Source organism: Pristis pectinata, chromosome 15 (genome assembly GCF_009764475.1).
Source record: "Pristis pectinata isolate sPriPec2 chromosome 15, sPriPec2.1.pri, whole genome shotgun sequence".
Lineage (NCBI taxonomy): Eukaryota > Metazoa > Chordata > Chondrichthyes > Rhinopristiformes > Pristidae > Pristis > Pristis pectinata.
Genome location: NC_067419.1, coordinates 1675436 through 1696145, shown reverse-complemented (window position 1 = coordinate 1696145; position 20710 = coordinate 1675436). Strand labels below are relative to the sequence as shown.

At 45.5% G+C, this 20710-nt stretch overlaps 1 protein-coding gene across 2 annotated transcripts in view; it reads right to left on the bottom strand.

Moving 5' to 3' along the window:
• LOC127578267 (E3 ubiquitin-protein ligase TRIM33-like) overlaps positions 1–20710 on the bottom strand; it is a 113283-nt gene that overhangs the window by 18405 nt on the left and 74168 nt on the right. For both annotated transcript variants that reach the window (XM_052030061.1, XM_052030062.1), the window contains exons 3-9: positions 14909–15056; positions 12764–12896; positions 11019–11135; positions 9895–10009; positions 8885–9031; positions 7361–7478; positions 5537–5814 (exon numbers count right to left, since the gene is read on the bottom strand). In XM_052030061.1, coding sequence (XP_051886021.1) covers positions 5537–5814; positions 7361–7478; positions 8885–9031; positions 9895–10009; positions 11019–11135; positions 12764–12896; positions 14909–15056 — 1056 coding nt within the window. The remainder of the gene's footprint in view (positions 1–5536; positions 5815–7360; positions 7479–8884; positions 9032–9894; positions 10010–11018; positions 11136–12763; positions 12897–14908; positions 15057–20710) is intronic.

Genomic DNA, 20710 nt, shown 5'->3' with positions numbered 1-20710 from the left:
CCTTGGCTGTCCATGTTGAAATTATTTTTAACGCTGCCATAATGTAACAGCCATCACATGTAACAGGCTTATAACATTCATCTGAGCGCGAAGGCTATCAATGGCAGGGACAGTACCAGCAAAAAAATTGAATAAATCACCAAGCTGAAAGGTTAGAGGGACTCTAAAATCAGAATTTCTTGACTTAAAGCAGGGAAATACAAGGTAACGTTTAACAGAGGCATTCAAAACCATAGCGCCATAGAATAATACAGCACGGAAACAGGCCCTTCCATCCAACTCATCCATGCCGACCAAGATGCCCATCTAAGTTGGTCCCATTTGACCATGTTTGGTCCATATCCCTCTAAACCTTTCCCATCCATGTGTCTTTCCAAGTGTCCGCCTCTACTACTTCCTCAGGCAGTTCAGTTCGTTCCATATACCCACCACCCACTGCGTGAAGAAGTTGTCCCTTTTCAACCTTTCCCCTCTCACTGCAAACTTATGCCCTCTAGTTTTTGACTTCCCCGGGTAAAAGACTGTGTGCATTCACCTTATCTATGCCCCTTATAACATTACACACCTCTGTAATGTCACCCCTCAGACTCCTATGCTCCAATAAAGTCCTAGCCTGCCCAGCCTCTCCCTATAACTAGGTCCTCGAGTCCTGGCAACATTCACGTAAATCTTCTTTGCACTCTTTCCAGCTTAATGACATCTTTCCTATAACAGGGTAACCAAAACTGTACTCAACACTCCAGGTGTGGCCTCACCAATGTCTCGTAACAACTGCAACTTAACATCCCAATTTCTATACCCAGTGTCCTGACTGATGAAGGTCAGTGTGCCAACTGCCTTCTTCACCACCCTGTCTACCTGTGATGCCACTTTCAGGGAACTATGCACTTGGATTCCTAGGTCCCTCTGTTCTACAACACTCCCCAAGGCCTCATCGTTCACTGTGGAAGTCCTACCCTGGTTTAACTTCCCAAAGTGCATCACTTTGCACTTGTCTGGATTGAGAGCCATTTGCTTCTCAGCCCACTTACCAAGCTGATCAAGATCCCCCTGTAACTTTCGATAACCTTCTTCACTGTCTTATGATAACACCAGGTGCCATCATGTGTGGTTCAGAATAATGAGCAGATATTGATCATGCAGGGTGATAGCCAAGGGGGACAGCTACAAACTTTGTATCATTTATTCATTTTTCAAGCTATGGGCAGTGCTGACAAGATATTTACTGCCCGTTCCCTAACTGTCCTCAAGAAGGTGGTGGCCAGTAACTGAGAAGTGAAGATGAGAGTACCATTTGTGGCCAAGGTCAGAGAGGCTCTGCCTGCCAGGTTGCTGCAAGTAGAACCAGCAGTAACCTGCAAAAGGGAACCAGATAAATTGCTTAAAAAGGAGGAATATTGCCGAGCTTTGGAGCACGGGGCTAATCAGACGGCCCTTTCGATCAGCTGAATAGGCTCCTTCTATGCTGTTCTGGTTGTAAATGGTGCACACTGGCTGCAATGTTCACCAACCCAATGGCCTTCACAGCTTTTGGGATTAGAGGCACAAGTCCCACATTAAGGGATTTTTTTCTCTGATGGTTTAAATGAAGGTGCAGGTAGTCCTGCTGTAACGCAATAAGTTACATTCTGAAGTTACATTCTTAAGTAACATTCTGTTATAGAAAGTTGAGTTATAGCAGAACAGGCTGCAGTTGCCTTCAAAGAACAGATTCAAACAGGTTTTCCCAGTCGCGATTGTACGATAACCAATGGGCATACTGCAAACATTGTTCCCTCAATCCATCAATCACATTATAACCAACTTGCGTTATGGAAAAACAAGTTTTAGCAGAATAACCTGTATTTTTCAACATTGGGCCACATCAGAAGTGGCTCTCTGGAGCCAGCAAATGTCAGTTCTGGAAATGGCTGCGTCAGTTAAAAAGGTCACAGAATGGCTGATGAGTGAGGTGGTGAAAGGCTGTACTCATTCTCTTCTGTGGTTCCTCAGGATCGAGGATGGCTTGCTTCCCCTTCTGAGGTGGCTGGCAAGGCCACTCTGGGACCTGCAAACTCCACCGGAGGTGGTGTGGAAGGTGTCTGTTGGCCAGAAGGGTGAAAAGTGGTGTGATTCAATCCAGTGTTGAAGTTCGGCTTTCCTGAAGAAACTCAAGGTACACAGTGTCATCCCAAAAGCACCGTCTCCACTTTGATCACTCCTGAGCCAAGGGTTCCCATAAATCAGTGAAGTTGTAAAATACTTCTCACTGAGGCTTGGAGCACACATCTAATCTTTTCCCCTATCCCCCTGGTGATCTCTTCCCATGTAGAACTCACAATGGACAGCCCGTTTCCAGAGTACGGCCCCAGGCATCAGAGCCAGCTTTGTGCAACTAGAGCCTCCTGCTTGGGAGGGGACACTGATGTTGGTTCATTTATCTTGCCAATCGACTTTGAAGATTTTCCAGAGACATCGGTGGATAAGAAGGCTGTGGGCCAGGTGTTGGAATATGGGATTAATATGGTTGGGTGCCCACAGGTCTGTGTGGACTGTGTTTGCTGAATAACCTGCTTCCATCTGTACGAGTCTATGGCTCCATCAGGTGGCATTTCGCTAGCAAAGTACAAGGAGGAAGTGGTGAACTTGGTCATGGATATCTGCCTTTGTTCAGAGATTTGTTCCCAAATGTTTTCCTGGGTCTTGTCACGTACCTTTATCGTTGGATGGGCGGTGTTGTGTGGCAACGACAGGTTGGAGGAAAACCTTTGCTTTGCAGATGTTTAGTGCAAGGCCCATTCTCTTGTGTTTCAGTGAACAAGTCAATGATGACTTGGAGCTTGACCTGCACATGCAAGCACTGTCTGCAGTGTTGCACCTCAACAATGGAGGTTGGACTGATGTTGGTCGAAGATTCCCCTTCGTCCAGATTTGCTCCACTCCAGTAGGATGCTTGTTGAATGCAAGACCCCACAGAAAGATTGAGGAGAGAAAGATTGAGGATAGCCTTGCCTGACCCCAGTTATGCATTGGGACTGGGTCTGCACTGGACACATTAGAATCTCAGCTTCCCTGCCATCCAGTAACAAATACAGAATGAACACAAATTTCTCAGGGCAGCCACAGTCCCTTTTGGTTGACACAATTAAAAGGTTCTTGGAAGTTCAAAAAGGGCTGTGTACAAAGGCTGATGCAGGTCTCTGCTGGTTTGTTCTGGAGTTACCACACAGTGAAGATAACGTTCTCCAGATGGACAGAACCAATGCTGCAGTTTGAGGAGTTGCTCCTTCGTCAGTGGCAGCAGGCAAGCTGAGGAGGATCTGGCAGTGACTGACCCTGTAGCAAACAACTGGAAGACCTCTCTGTAGTTAGATGCGTCTCTTCTCGAAGATGGTCACAATTACAGCAAGTCCGCTCTTCCCAAGTTTAAGTCAGAGGTTCCACGTCGCCAAGTTTCAGCAGGGATATCGTGAGCTCCCAAGGTGTTCCCTCAATCCATCAATCACATTATAACCAATTTGCATTGCGGAAACACATGTTTTAGCAGAACAACCTGTACTATTCAAATACAGGACCACAAGGCCTTGGCTCTTCCCCTGATAAATGGCCATTTCAACCTCTTGTTGATCTGGAGTGGCAGTGAGACTGGAGGGCATGGTGTGCTGTGGAACAGAGTCATAGGCCCCCATGTCAAGGACAGAGTCTCCATTGAAAAGCTTTTAGGTGTTCTTTTGAGTGGGCACTGACTGCCCCTCTGGCCTTGATAAGCTCTCCTCCATGCCGGCTCTCACTCAGGTGAGATCTTGGGTTTGTAGGTGAGAGACGGTTTTGGCAGTGCTGAAGAATCATTGCACGTTGTGGCTTCAGTGAGCTACAGATCTCCTACGCTCTTTCTACACACCATCAGTTCTTTCAGTCACAGGGCTACGGGGCTAGACCTCAGCCTTCAAGTACTTGTAGAGCTGCTTCTTTGCCCCTTTCGGCTTGCCGGAGCTTCCAATCGGAAAGCCTTTGTAATTCATTAGCTCCTGGATCTCCTGTTAAGGATCTAGTTAAGTCTTTAGACAGCCTGTGATATGGCGGTTAAGTGTGCCAACCTGTACCTCAGAACATGTCCCATAATGATGGGCAGAGAGAAGGTATTTCCCATTCTGAGGCATGAACATCTCTCATCTCAGTAACTCTCAAAAATAATCATTGGTTGAGTAATGCCAGGATGCATTGCACTCAACATGTGCAGCAACCTCCCAATGTCACACAGTAATGTGCATACCTGGGCACATACCTCTTCTGCTCCAGAGATAGCCCCGAATCAGTATGAGGGAGCCTTCGAGTCTGCCTGGATCATGCCACTAGAACACTTTATTTGTGCCAGGCAAAACTGGAGTGGACAGATGTGAACAATGTGCGGTGATGTATTACTCCAATTTATTTATGGACCTCATGCAGAGGAAGGTCAGCACTGAATTGCCCAGTCTGCTACTGATTAAACTTCTCTCCATTCTACCTCAACCTTGGATGCGATGTGGGAATTTATTCTACTCCTCACATCACTGAGCCTTGGGCTTCCCAGAGCAAGTTTGACAATCAGTAGGAACGAGAAGCTTCAGAATAGTGAAGACCTGTGCCCACCTCATAATCTGACCCACAGGAAGACTCGGTTCCTGTAATATACGTGGTGGACTTTTAATCTGGCATAGATCTGAATCCTATTCCAGACGGTGGAAAGCCAACTCACCACACAGTACACTACTCACTTTCCAACTGGGAAAGTCCTCTAGTTCTTGGTAGCCTTCATCCATTTCAATTAAAACTGCCGGTCGAATTTGCAGACAATTCACTGCAAGTTCTGATATATAAAAAAAACTGAAGTGCAGCCAACAACATCCATCATCCACGCCAAGAGTTCAGGATTCAGGGCTTTTCAGGACAAGCTCCTTAAAACTATGCATTGCCAACACATGGGACCTGGCAGTTGAGTAGAGGTTTCACAAACAATACAACCCCAGCTGGAGGTCCACCACGGCTACAGTGACATAACTGTCCCACCTCCATTCCTGTTATATAAAATGAAAATGGGACACGCTCGCTGGAAATTAGTTAGGCAACATCTGAGTTGGTGCAGTGGCGCATCTGGTAGTGCTGTTGCCTCAGAGCACCAGCGGCCCAGGTTCAATCCTGAACTCCGGTGCCGTCCGTGTGGAGATTGAATGTTGTCCTTGTGACCGCATGGGTTTCCACCAAGTGGTCCCCATTACATAATTGCAGGTTAATTGGCCACTGTAAATTGTCCCTACTATGTAGGTTAGCAGCGGTATCGGAGGAGAGTTAAGGGGAATATTTGGAGAAGCGTAGAATTGTTGTAAAAATGGGAGCTTGATAGTCAGCATGTATTTGTTGGGCCGAAGGGCCTGTTTCCATACGGCGTGACTCTATAATTCTGAGAAACAGTTAGCATTTCTGTTCGAAGACCGTTTGTCAGAATTCTGAGCCAATGGTGACCATGGTCGACTCTGGCACTCGAAATCACAGCTAATGTTTGGTTGTAGGTGCTTACCTGGTTGCTAGGAGACAGAGGTGGTTGCTGCTGGCCCAGGGTTGGGCCTTGAGGCCTGGGCTGCTGTGCGCCTGGTAAGATGGGTCTCATCTGGTGCATGCGCTGCTGAATTCTGTGAGCCATGGCTTGTTGCTGCATGTGTTGCAAGCGGAGCTGGGCCAGGTTAATCTGCCCTTGGACCTTACCCGCGTTATTGTCCTGGGACTGCAGGCTTGGGCCCGTTGCCACATTAGGACCACCGCTGGACGGAACTGGACTCTTGTCCAAAACGAGGGAACCTGTCGGGATTGGGAGGGTAAAAGAAGTTATGGATCTTCTACTTTAGGACAAACTATGGAGTAACCCTCCATCACTACAACCTTCCTGTTTCTCACTTTGGAAAAACAAAACAAACAAACAGACATTTTAAACCCCCCCTTTCCCCCGTCCCTTTTAGAACACCTCACCACCATCCGGGCCACGTCAGCTTCTCACAGCTACCATTGGGCAGGAGGTACAGAAGCCTGAAGTCCCACACCACCAGGTTCAGGAGCAGCTACTTCCCTTCAACCATTCGGTTCTTGAACCAACCAGTGCAACACTAAAATGGACCATTTTTTTTTGGTTCTAATTGTGTTCTTTCTTGTAAGAATTGCGTATAATGTTTAATTTATGTTTTTCTTGTGAATGCTGCTTATATGATCCAATGTGCCTGTGATGCGAGTAAGCTCATCATTACATCTGTGCACACACCTACTTGTGCATATGACAATAAGCTCGACTTTGACTTTGAACTCCGACATTTTGTTAACAGGAAGAGAAATCATTGCCTGCCTGGTCAAAAAGATTTGCAACTATGGACCTCCTTTACAAGTGGTACGCACACACAACAGCCAATTTGCACACAGCAAGATCCCACAAAGAACCATAGAGCCGTACAGGTACTTCAGCTCCTTCAGTCCATGCTGGCCATCAAGTATCTAGCCACCCACTGATGTCCTTACAAAAGTGTCTCTCAGTCCGATTGCCTTGGAAACAAGACTGAAGGCGTTCCAGATTGGGCTTCCCACTGGGGGCTTTGCTGGCTCTTCTTTGAACTGTGACATGGGATCTTCTGCACTCCCTTGAGGAGGCAGATGGGGATTTTGAACTAAAGCCCCATCTGAAAGACAGGCCAGTAGACAATGGACACTCTTAGCGGAGTTATTCCTGGTTCATCCTAAAACGGGAGATTAACCAGACTGAGCCCAGAGTTTAGAAGAAAGAAAGGTGATTGCATTGAAACCAAAAAAAAATGACAGGGTTTGATAGGGCAGGTGCAGAGTTGATATCTCACGTGGCTGGGTTGTCTAGAACCAGGAGTCACTGTCTCACAATAAGGAGTCTGCCATTTGGAACAGAGTTAAGAAGAAACTTCTTTAGCCAGAGGGTGGTGAATCTTTGAAATTCTCTACCCAAAAGGACTATAGACTCAGTTGTTGAGTACATTCAAGACAGATTTTTAGGTATTAAGAGCATCAAAGTGGATAGGACTAGAGCAGGAAAGCAGCACTGAGGTAAAAGATCAGACATAATCTTATTGAATAGCAGAGGGGTTGAATAGCCTTATTGATTTTGATAAGAATTGATCTTAAGGTGCTCCTGGGTAGCGGTGGATCTTGAACATACAACCTGCATCAGGAGAGAGTAGCTCAGAGCCCAGATGACGTGGGAAAGTAGGTAGCAGCATTGATTTTAAGATCTCAAATGGCATGGAGCAAGTAGAAAGCTTTCCCAACTAAAACAAGGTTGGTTTCCTCAACACGTTACGGTAGGTTGCAGTGTTCACTGTTCGTTCCGACTTACCCAAGTTGAGAACGTTCTTGGCCCAGAAGGTTGGGTCACAGTGAAATCGGACAGAGCTGGTGGCTACTGGGGAGGCATCGCATCGAGCCCGGAGAATGTACCTCAGCTGAAATGTGATCTGCAATCAGAGGAGAGGCTGGACATTGACATACCGGAAGGTTTCAGCACTGCAACATAACAAACATCTGCGGGCTCGATCCCAACGTCTCCATTTCCCAACAAAACAGCTAGTGTTGTAGCTGCAGAAGTGCACACTGAGCTGAGAAACACCGACCATCTCCTCTGGACCATGTCGAGTTTCCCCTTACTGTTGCAGGATCTCTGTGTCAAACAGAACTCTTCCCATTTCAGGTATCCCTGTGCAAAGTTCCCCAATGTCAGGCAGACAAAGTAACTTGGCTCTGCCCAAACAACGTAACTTGGCTGCAACCACAGACAGGTCCTATAGCCAGCATTGCAATCCTCCCATCATCCACCCCAGGCATGGGTGGCTTCTCTTAATTACATTGGTTATGAGTAGACGTTTCCCCGTATGGGCCTCTACACCCTACAATATAGCAGTGTAGTCATTATCTGAAAGGAATTTCAGGAGATCCGCACGTTATGGGAGGATTGCATTCCTAGAAAACACAATGTGAAGCTACATCGCCTGCACTTACGTAGAGAAATGCGAGTTGAAAAGAAATATTTTGTGTTATTTTATTTACTTTCATTTTTCCACACGTTCTGCAAGAGCAATTTTTATTCCGTATCTCAAATTTTTGGGTAGCGATTTGTGAATTCTGTCAGGGCGAATTTCCAGTACTCAAATGCCTGTACAATGCAGAGGACATTAGTTCAAAGCTAACCATTAAAATTTGTGATTTTGAAATCAATGTTTGTTTAAATCTTGAAACTGAAAGCTGCTTTCAGTAAAAGAAACCTCAAACCTGTTGGGCCAACATAAAAGCACAACTGTACGCTGCTCTCACTCCGACTAGACTGCTTGAGACTCTGGTCTCAGACAAGTCTGGTGGACACAACTCCCTCTGGGGAGTGGCTTAGCAAGCCACTCAAGTTTTATTAACCTGATTTTAAAACTCTCCAGGAATTTTTTCAAGGGGAACAGTAAATGCAGCCCCACTAGTGAAGCCCACTGCTCCAGCGCAAAAACAGAGACTGCATTGAGGTTTCTTCAAACTCACTGCCGGAACTTAAAGCCATCAGAAATCCAAGCTAGATCTGTGTACTAGCCTAGAGGTGAGAGACATCAGCTGCTCCCACTGCCCACCCCACCCCACCCCTTTCACAGCCTGGTTGGTTTGTCTGTTAAGTAGGTGAACCATCCAGATCACCAAGTAATGACTGTGTTTATCTACTGCTTCTCTGCCAGAGCGCAAGAGGGAACAAGAGAAACTGGCCTGAGCAGTCTGGGCTGCACAGAATTCCACCCAGGTTTCTTGGAGACTGTGCCGTAAAATTCCATTGTCAGCTGTAGAGGAAGTGAGGCCTGTGGTCACTGTCTGTAACACATCAATCACCTACCAGCCGTTTACTATACAGCAGTGCGATGCTGCTTCTATTGGAGATGGCCCACTTGGCAAAGTTCATGACGTGCTCCACTTGCTTTGAGAGCCCAGAGATCTCAAGTTGTTGTTGGAGGAGTTTTGCTTGACGGTCTTTGGTTACACTCTGCAAAACAGTCCCAAAGGAAACAAAAATGACCCATTAGCAAGAACACATTGTAAATCAGTAGATATGAAGGCTATGGACATTTCTTACAGTCATGCAGCACAGAAACAGGCCCACTGTGTCCTTGCTGACCACCAGGCACTCACTTACACTGATCCTACACAATTCCCATTTTATTCTCCCCACATTCCCATCAACTCTTTTCAGATCCTACACTCACCTACACACTAAGGGCAATTTACAGTGGCTAATTAACCTACCAACCCATATGTCTTTGCGATGTGGGAGGAAACCGGAACACCCGGAGGAAACCCACGTGGTCACAGGGAGAATATGCAAACTCTACACAGACAGCTTTGGAAGGTCAGGATTGAACCCAGGTCTCTGGGAGTTCTGTTGTGGTGAAAATAAAATTCTTTACAGTGGGAAAGACTTGGATCATTACAGCTCATTTCATAACCCAGTATACACCACCTTGTAGTACTTCAAAGTAGGCACTGTTGTAACGCAGGAACCACAGAAAACAGCTTGAACACAGTTGAGTCCAGCAAACAGCATTGTGATAATCACCAGGTAACAGGTGTACGCCCTGTTTGAGGGGAGTTTTGCTCTGACCCTCAATGGACCTCAGTTGAATTTCTCAACAGGAATACAGTCCTTCTTGCAATGCAGTACCACTGTTCTAGGTTTTGCTGGAATAGGACGAACTATAAAGTGCAGAGGTTGAAGGAGGAAATTCCAGACCTTAACGCTTGGCTGGCTGAAGTAATGTCCACCATGGCAGGCAGAAGGACTGAGGAGTAAAGCGTGTGTGCAAGAGGCCAGAAGTGAAGGAGCCTCAAAGGAAACCAAAAAAATCTCACCTCCAGCTGCTGCAACAAAGCTTTTCCTTTCTTGTTAATCTCGATCATTAGCGTGAAGACGGCCACTTTAATGTCCTGCTCAACTTTCTTACAGTTTTCATTCACTTCATTAATCCTGTAACACAAGCAGGGTCATTGGGCTTGGTATTACACTAGGTTATTGCCAACTGCCTTACTCAGATTGGGCCAAATCAAAAAAAATACTAAACAGATGCATCCACCCATTCATGTGGGATTCAGTCCAGACAACCACACCTACTTGCCTGTATTCAGCCTGTTAAGGTTTGTAGAACATCCAGACTGGTTAATAACTGGAAGCTACAATCAGCTCCATCTAACAATGATCGCCAGAGATGGAGGGAAAGAGAATTTAAACAACATTCACTCTCCTCACTCACCACAAACAGTCTTTCAGCATCTATGCAGGCAAAGGATTAGTCAGTATTGAAAAGGTGACAACCTACTCATTCTGTTTATGTTTTACGGTCTGTCGATGATGAGAGTGGAGGGCTGCTGGAGTTGTTCCCCAGTAAATGGTCAAATACTATCAGGGCAGGATCTTGGAATGGGGTTGGGGAGGTCTAGAGCAGAAGCTGATAAAGAGGTTCAACCAATTTCTCCACACCCCTCAGTCCCCTCATGTATTCCTGCCAATGCTCAGCCCTTTCTCTTTTGAAGCACCTTATTACCTCTCATCTCCCTACATAGTTCATTGAGATTACTCTTGGAACACTTCCCTCTTCTATTTTAGGAAACTTTCTCTCCTGCTGGCCAAATAATCCTCAGTCTAGACAGCATGAGTTATGAGGACACAGCAGAGAGTGGAGGGAAAGCCTTTGGGGAGTGAGTGAGTGAGTGAGTGAGTGATGTGGACTGAATTCTCAGTGAAGAGGGAGAGGGACAAGTCACGGGGTTACTGGCGAGAAGGAAATCAAAGTGGGTTGAGTGGATAGCAGAAAGAGAAAGAGAACTGCTAATAGGGAAGTGGAGATACCTGGGGTGAGGGACTGCTCACAGTTCTAAATTGATACCATCAGTGTCTATGCCATTTTTGTTAAGAAAAGTGATCCCCAACATGAAGCACAAGGGATGAAACAAAAGGAGGAGTCTACTCCACATGGTACCTGTTCTGGATCTGAGTGGCTGTGTACTGGATATAGTTTCTCTTCTCCTGCAGTTTGGCGGTCAGTGTATCGATGATGACCTTCTGGTTGTTAAAGGCCTCTTCTAGAAACTGGTACCTGCAGAAACACAGATTCACTGAGCAACTCCAAACCCCTCATGTCCCAGTGGTTTTCCTTGGAAGCATAGCACGGAAACCATTGAACCCAACAGGTCCATGCCAGCATTTAAGGTTACGGAGCAGCTTCATCCCACATTACTTCATTTAACTTGATTCAATCCATTTAAATGGATCATAACATGATTGTGTTGCAGGAAGGAGGCAGTTACTAGCATTGGGGTGTGGAGTTGGGAGTTGGGGGGGGGGGGGGGGGGTGAGTGGTTGGAGGGCCCAGATTACTCTTCCTCCGAAGCCAAGGAGCTTTAAGTGAAGAGCAATCAGCTGCCAAGACGTGCTATGGCACAGTGCTTACAACGGTAAGGAAACACTCGAAGGGTTGGATTATTCTGTTCTCCTGCCTGAGCAGAGAAAACAGGAAGTGGGCAGGGAGGGGCACACAATCAGTGGGGAGACTGCAAAAACATGAAAGCCACTGTTTAACAAAAAGTCACACTTTCAAAAGACCAAATATAAAAAAGCAGAAGCTCACAGCCAGAAATTTCTAAAAAGGTTTAAGAGCCCTTTCCAAACTACAGAGGTTTTGATTCTATGCTCAGTGATGCTGTTGCATAGATTAAGAGTGAAACATTCTCACCGGTCTGATTGGTACTGTAAATTTCAGCATACTGCAAGTTTCTTAACTGATGCTCTTTAGTCAGTCACCTTATATGCTCCCAAGCTCAGTGACACATCCCAATGTTACAGATATGGGACTAGACACCAGAACTATACCCCAGTGCAATACAGAGATGTACAGAAACCATTAGTGCTGTATTTCAGTGATGTACAGCGACAGTCCAGTACCCACCAGCGCTGTATCCCAGTGTCAGTGACCACATCTACCAGTACAGTCCCTTTGAGATACAGTAACAGGCTATATAAATCAGCACTGTACCCCAGCATTACACAGCAACAGACCTGTTATCATTCCCATTGTCCTAATGTTCTTCAAGCATAAGTATAGAACCCAGTGAGGCACAGTAATACATCAAAGTATATCAGCACTGTGGCCCAGTATTAGAAAGTGACTGATATTACCCACCAACGCTATACCCATGTTGTGCAGACTCACTTGAAACTATTGATACCGCAGGATACAGTGACAGACCGGCATAGAAAATTTCCATAACGTTATACTGTGACTGACCTGTACCTTTTAATACTGTACCCACATTACACAGTGGCTGATCTGTGCTCACAAGTACTGTACCATTGTATAGTAACTAATGTAAACCCATCCATACAGTAGCCACATGGTACAGTAACTGACCTGTCCCCACCAGTACTGCAGCACAGTGTAAGACGCTGATCTATACTCAATAGTACTGTACTCGCATTATAGAGACAGTGACGGTCATTCATACTGTATCCACATTATACAGAACTGTACCCACCAGTACTGGATTCATGTAGCACTAATCAATGAACCCACCAGCCCTACAACTCAATGACACACAAAGACACTTGCTCTATCTGCACAGCACCCAGTGCTACACAAAATGACAGATACACACTCACCAGATCTAGACCCAGCTAGTACCCACGCTGAGAGCAGGGAGCTACTGCCATGCCTGCCCGCCTGGTTACCTGTGCTCCTTGTGTTCCAGCAGCTGGCAGTCTCGACACGTCAGCCGATCGCAGGTCTCACAGAAAAGCTTGAGCTGCTCCTGCCTGTGAATGGGGCAAAAGAGCATTCGCTGGTTGGACACACTGACCGCCTCTGAGAAAACAGAAATGGGGGGTGGGGGAGAAAACAAGGTCACAATTAACACTTTCCACCTGTGACCAATTCTGATCAACTAGGGAAAGGAGCTTCAGTGTTTATTGACATAAAACACCCCTACCTTTAATGGAAAATTACAGGCAACATTCCAGGGTAGTTATGAGGACATGCTCTAGGCAAGTTCATAGAGTCATACATCACAAAAACAGGCCCTTTGGCCCAACTGGACCATGTCGACCAAGATGCCCCATTTGCCAGTATTTGGCCCGTAACCTTCTAAACCTTTCCTATCCATGTACTTGTCCAACTGTCTTTTAAAAGCTGTCATTGTACCTGCCTCAACCACTTCGGCTGGCAGCTCATTCCACATACAGACCACCCTTGTATAAAAAAAAGTTGCCCCTCGAGTTCCTGTTAAATCTCTCCCCCTCACCTTAAACCTATAACCCTCTAGTTCTCAATTCCTCAATCCTGGGAAAAAGACGGAGTGCATTCACCTTATCTATGCTCCTCATCTGATCTTACAGAGGTATATAAAATCATAAGTTGTTCTAATGTGGTTAAGGCACCAAAATTTACCTAACAATGCAAAAAAATTCTCAGTGTCCTATCTACAGAATCAAGCAACGCTTCAATCCTCAATGAACTGTGGACAGTGCCATCAGTCCCCACTCCCCACTGTCCTCAATGAACTGTGGACAATGCAATCGTGGCATAAACTCAACAATAACTGCTAAATTGTGATGCTCAGATTTGCTTTCACCAGGACCGTTTCGTTCCAAATCTCACTGCAGCCTTGGTTCAACATGGACAACACATATGAACTCCAAAGGCAAAGATGAGAGTGACACTAAGGCAGTATTTGACTGAATGTGGTATCTACTAAAATTAGACAATGGGAATCGATGAGAAAACCCTGTAGGGTGAAATTGTACCTAACACAGCTAAAGTGGTTACAGTCGTCTCAGCCCCAGGACACAGCAGCAAGAGTTCTTCAGTCTCATGGTCTTCTGCTGCGTTTTCATTGGCTAGTTATAAGCTATGAAGTTTGATGATGAACGCACAGTATTCAGTTCCATTCATAGTTCCTTATTAAAAAAAAGAACACAGCCAAGAAGGCCTGACCATATTCAGACTTGGGCTGATGAGTATCATTCATGCCACTAAAGTGCCAGTCAATGACCACCTCAAAGAGGAGAGTCTAACCACCTCCCCTTGGCATTTAAGAGCACTACCTTCACCATGTCCCCCACAATCATCATCCCGGTAACTACTATGACCAAGAACTTCACTGGTCTAGCTATGTCCTAGTTGACTACTGTTCACCCCGCTCCCTTTGCATAGTTCCCTCCAAACATCCCCAAGTGAAGCCGGTATAAGGGCAGGAAATAGGTGTGTTTTCAATGTTTGTATTCAAATTCATTGTCACAGGCATGCATACACAGGGTATGAATGCCATGAAAATCAGCTTTTTGCAGCAGCAGCACTATACATTAAAAGTAAGTTGGCATAAACTTAAATTAGCATAAATTATACATAACTTACACAACAAAAACTATATAACAACATGACTGCAAGTTGAAATAGAGTAAAATATAGAAATACAAGAAAATATATATTCCACCCCTACCACTACCACCCTCATTGAGAGAGAGAAAAAATACTCAAGCTAACCAGCCCGTATCTTCTTCGCACCATCCCCCAACTTGAACCCCACCAATAATCTTTCCCTTAGGTCCATAAGGCAACTGAGGAAACTCCAAATGACCCAATCACCTCCTGCATAGCAATCAAACATGGAATCTACCTGCACAACCCAGCCACACACCACATGGTGATTTGCTAAAGACTCAATATAACCTCTTGCACAATTACAAACAAAAACAGGACATTTTTATGTGATTTTCATTTATTGTTTGTGTAATTGGCTCTGAGTGAAGATCAGGACTGAATTGGAACAGCTGTTGACCTACTGTATCTAGGGATGCTGAAAATGGTTTTACATTTACCTGGAGACACATCCTCCTTCTGTCTCACGGTGTGATCTTTTGTAAACTTGACTCTCTGGTGAGCCTCGATGCAGGTTTTACAAAGCCACTCAAGACACTCGACACAGAAACCATTGGCCTCAGCATTGTCCTCACAGCTTGTGCAGACCTGAGCAAAAGGAAAGCAGCCAGCGGTTATTATCCTCGGACAAAAGTGCCCCTGAACTCCTCACCTGTATGGTGCCAGGAACAGAAGAATATATTCCCTTGAGAAAAGTTCCACAATGTCAACTCTTCCATCTCCTCATTATATCATTTCTTCAAAGCAGGACTCACCCATTCAGTCCCTCAAGCCAGTTATAACTTTTAATCAGACCACGGGTATTCTGACCTCAACTCCACTTGCTCAACATCCCTCAATATCAACGATAATGAAAACATCTTGATCTCAAAATTTATAACCCAACCTTGATGTGGGATGGAATACATCAGCTTTCTACCTACTCTTATAGGGCAAAAAGTGCATTCCTATATCTCAAGACAGGAAGTGGTTGAAGCAATGACAATAGCAACTTTTAACAGACAGTTGGACAGGTACATGGATTGGAAAGGTTTAGAAGGTTATGGGTCAAACACGGGCAAATGGGACTAGCTTGGATGGGGCATCTTGGTCAGCATGGACCAGTTAGGCCGAAGGTCCCGTTTCCATGCTGTATAACACTATGAACATTAAGGCATGGACCCAAGATCTCTGAAGCCTGCTCTATCATTCATAGAACCGTACAGCACAACACTATTAGATCCTCTCTCAGGCAAGATACTAAAAGTTTGGAAAATGTAAATAAAAGAAGGACATACATGGCCAAATCTTTTTTCACAACCAGAAGAAATTCCAAGGAAAATGAAGTATTTCTGAGGAGTAGTAATGCTTGAAACAGGGCAGCAAGCAAATGCTCCCACAAATACCAAAGGTAATTGTGCTGTTATTTTAAAGAAAAATATTGACTAAGAAAGTTTCCCTGCTCTTCTTCAAATAGTATCGTGGGATGTTTATATCCTCCTGAAAGAGCAGATAAGGCCTCGGTTGAAAATCCTATCCAACCGAGTGCACCTCAGACAGTATAGAACTCCATCAACACCACTGGATGAAGTGTCTGACAGGGGCCCACAACCAAGAGTGCAACCAACTAACATAAAAACACAAAATGAGAGAAATGCTCAGCAAGTCAGGCAGCATCTACGGAGAGAGAAACAGTTAATGTTCCAGATCTGGGACCCTTTGCCAGAGAGGTTCATTGATGTGGCAGCACTTGAATTCTTCACTGCTTTCATTTTCTATTTTTGTTTCAGAATTCCAGTACCTGCAACTTTTTGACTTTCATTCTCACCTACCAGCAAACCTATAGTTGGCAGAAGTGAAACTAATTGCACGTGATATACAGGTTCTCCCCAGCTTACAAATGCTTGATTCACATACAGCCAATACACACAAACCAGTGTTTGGGAGACTGGAGGGATGGCTTTGCCAGCTGATGCGGGGCTACAGGCATATTCTGCCGTGTGGGAACTCAGTTCACGGCCACACTTCTGACTTGCCAACCGTTTGGGTTACGAACAGTTCACAGGAACGGAACCCGTGCTGCGAGTTGGGGAGGGCCATATTAAAAAGTGCAAGGTCTGGAAATCTGAAGCCAGAGAAGGTAACATTGCCATCCGTTAGACAGTCACTTGGAGGATAGCACAGCATTTGGGTATTTCAAATGCATGTCCATTGATGGTGTTGAAACATGAACTTTGACCTTCTTCGCTGCCAATACCACCCGGCCACTGTTTATTTCCAATGACCCTCATTGCAAATTTAAGAAAAAAAAATGCTTACAGTTCATAATGTTCCAACCAGCCAACAAAACAGACCTAATGACAGTCACACGTCCTGTTTGACATCCTGATAAACTACTTCATCACCCATCCATTTCCTGCTAACTCTTTCAGCACCAAAACCCTGCCTCAGCTTTCCTGCACTTAAAGTGCCGTGAATGGAATAAAAGGCAGAAGGAAATTAGTCAACACATGCAGAAAGAAACTTGCATTTCTACTGCACCTGTTACAACATCAGGATCTCCAAAATCCTTTTACAAATAACAGACCATTGCTGAAGTAAAGTCATGTAACAAAATGCAGCAGCCACACACTGCAAATTCCCACAAACAATAACAATCAGATAATTACTGCTTGTTATTGTTTGAAAATTAAATACCGACCAGCATATCAGTGAAACTACTGCTCCGCTTCATTAATAGTGTTTTATTTTAATATCGACCAGGGAGGGCAAAGGTTTGGTTCAACATTACATCCCACCCCCTGCACCCAATGATTCACCACATCCACAACCCCACCCTTGGCAATGCACAGTGCCTGCAAAACCACCCTCAGCAACGCATCACAACTGCCAACCTGCTGCTGGCAATGCACCACTCCTGCAAACCTGGCTCCAACAATACATTACTCCTGCAATATTGTACTGGAGTGTCTGCCTAAGATTCACCCCTGCAATGGGACTTCTTTAGTTATTGAGGTTATGACACCACGAAAAGCTCGGTGACAAAACAGGCCTTCCTGTAGTTGACTGTTAAATTGATTAGTGGAGCGAAAGTCTTTTGTCTGCCTCCTTGGCACCACCTTACATCCTGTGTCCTCAAACCGTATGTTGGATTTCTGCATTGGCCAACTTCACCTACGTCAGGTCTGGGCCTTAAGCGCGTCAAACTGGGCAAGTATCACCAACCTAGTTAAGTACACACTGGAGTCTTCATCTCACCTCAGTCCCAAGAGCTAAAGCTTATCACGTGGGTGGGATTGACTGGCCGGAAAACCAACAAATAACTGTTTAAGAAAAAATGCAAACTTCAGACTGATCTTCTAGAATAAATCATTGCCTGCCACACTGCTGAGAAATGATGCAAGATCTCTTGAGAGTTGAATATGTTTTAGAAAAATCAGCCCTTTCTGATCAACTGAGCCAGCCTCTGTTCATCTCCAGCAGAACAAAGCTTGCCCTTCAGCTGGCATGAATGGATCGCTGCAAGGTGGAGGAGAAACCAGATACTGGTCTTTTACCTCTGGCTCAATCTCAGCCTGGTCCAGACGAATGGAAGTCAGCCATGTTTGTTGGCTGCAATGGAGGTTTCAGTCAATTAATGGCAGACATGAAACTACACTGCAAGGACTGGCCTGTTCTCAAAACTGCTTGGGAACCTCACTGAGAGACATCACAGGATGGTGAGTGGCTGAATAAAGATTAAACTGATACAGTAGGAGCAGCTTTTCAGTGATGAACTGAAAAAATGGAGGCTTTACCTTCAAACTCTGCACACATTCACAGCTCAGCTTCCTTAATATTTCCTGTCTTCTCACACATTAGGTTTTAAGTGGGGGAGTGGTTGATAATCTAAGATAGGAGAGTGGGCATAGATAACCAATGATAGTCATTCAGGTGACTTGGAAGCACTATAGGTGTCAGCCATTTCACTCTTCAAGCCTATTGCACCATACAGATAGATAACGGCAAATCATCATATCTACTCAGTGATTCATCTCCCCTCTGAGCACCTTGGGTTCAAGTCCCTTGCAACAACTCGGGAACAAAATTCTCAGCTGACACTTCAATGTTGAAGATGCTTTTTGTCTGAACAAGATATCAAACCAATGTAAGTGATCCTTTTGAACTATTTTTAAAAAGAGCGGGGAATTTAACCACAGTGTCCTGGCCATTATTTATCTCCCAACCAACATTACTAACACATCTTAGGCATGAACATTGAATTCTCCCACTTTAGGTAATCCCCACCCCACTTCCCCACAATTTCCACCCCCCCCCCCACATGCTTCTCCTCTTCTTCCCTTTCCCAGCCTCTTTCTCTCCTTACCTTTGACCCACCCCCCAGTGGATCTGCTCTCCACTCCCACGCACCTGCCTATCACTATCTCTTACCTGTATCTACCTATCACCACCCTGTGCCCACCCCGCCTCCCCTCTTCTGTCCACCTATCACTGCTCTGCTTTTCCCTCCGATATATTGGGCTTCCCCTTTTCCCCATCTTCAGTCCTGAAGAAGGGTCCTGACCCGAAACGTTGACCGCCTGCTTTTCTCCATGGATGTTGCCTGGCCTGCTAAGTTCCTCCAGCATCATCGTGTTTTTGATCTTTTACTAACACAACTTCTGATCGTCATTGCATTGCTGTTTATAGGAGATTACCATCTGCAAATTGGCTATCCTTCTTGCAACATCAGAACCATGCCTACACTTCCAATGAAATAATTCACTTCAGCACAACTATTCAGGAACAATGCCAACTGCTGAGTGAATTTAGATTCGTGGGGTCATACAGCACAGAAACAGTCCCTTCAGCCTATGATCTTGCTAATCATCTTGTAGAACAGAGAAACAAATCTGGAATAAATATCAAAACAAAAACTGCAGATAAGCAGCAAGGTTCAGACAAGGCCCGTGAGGAATATAGAGTAGCGAGGAAGGAACTTAAGAAAGGGCTGAGGAGAGCTAGAAGGGGACATGAAAAGGCGTTGGCTAGTAAGGTTAAGGAAAATCCCAAGGCCTTTTTCACGTACGTGAAGGGTAGGAGGATGGCTAGGGTGAAGGTAGGTCCGATTAAGGACAAAGGTGGGAGAATGTGCCTGGAGGCGGCGGAAGTGGGAGAAGTTCTCGATGAGTACTTCTCTTCGGTATTCACCAAGGAGAGGGGTCTTGATGACGCGGAAGGGAGTGCTGGTAAGGGTAATGTTCTCGAGGTTGTAGATATCAAGAGAGGGGATGTGTTGAAGTTGTTAAATAATATCAAGATGGATAAATCTCCGGGGCCCGACGGGATTTTCCCCAGGCTGCTTCGAGAGGTGAGGGAGGAGATTGTTGAACCGCTGGTAAGGATCTTTGAGTCCTCGTTGTCCACGGGGATGGTGCCGGAGGATTGTAGGGTGGCGAATGTTGTCCCCTTGTTCAAAAAAGGTTGTAGGGATAGTCCAGGGAATTACAGACCAGTGAGCCTTACGTCTGTGGTGGGTAAGCTGTTAGAAAGGATTCTAAGGGATAGGATCTATGAACACCTGGAGAATCATGGACTGATTAGGGACAGCCAGCATGGATTTGTGAAGGGAAGATCTTGCCTCACAAGCCTGATAGAGTTCTTTGAGGAGGTGACCAGGAAGATTGATGAGGGTAGTGCAGTGGATGTGGTCTATATGGATTTTAGTAAGGCGTTTGATAAGGTACCTCATGGTAGGCTTCTTCAGAAGGTCACAGAGGCCAAGGGATCCAGGGAAGCTTGGCTGTGTGGATTAGGAATTGGCTTGCCTGTAGAAAGCAGAGGGTTGTGGTGGAAGGAGTGCCCTCGGATTGGAAGGCAGTGACTAGTGGTGTCCCGCAGGGATCGGTTCTGGGACCTCTACTTTTTGTAATATTTATAGATGACTTAGATGAGGGGGTGGAAGGCTGGGTTAGTAAGTTTGCGGACGACACTAAGATCGGCGGTGTTGTGGATAGTGTGGAGGGCTGTCGGAACTTACAGAGGGATAGTGATAGGATGCAGAGCTGGGCTGACAAGTGGCAGATGGAGTTCAGTCCGGACAAGTGTGAGGTGGTACACTTTGGAAGGACAAACTCCAGGGCAGAGTACTGGGTAAATGGCAAGGTATTTGACAGTGTAGAGGAGCAGAGGGATCTGGGGGTTCATATTCACAGTTCACTGAAAGTTGCCTCACAGGTGGATAGAGCAGTTAAGAAGGCCTATGGGATGTTAGCTTTCATAAA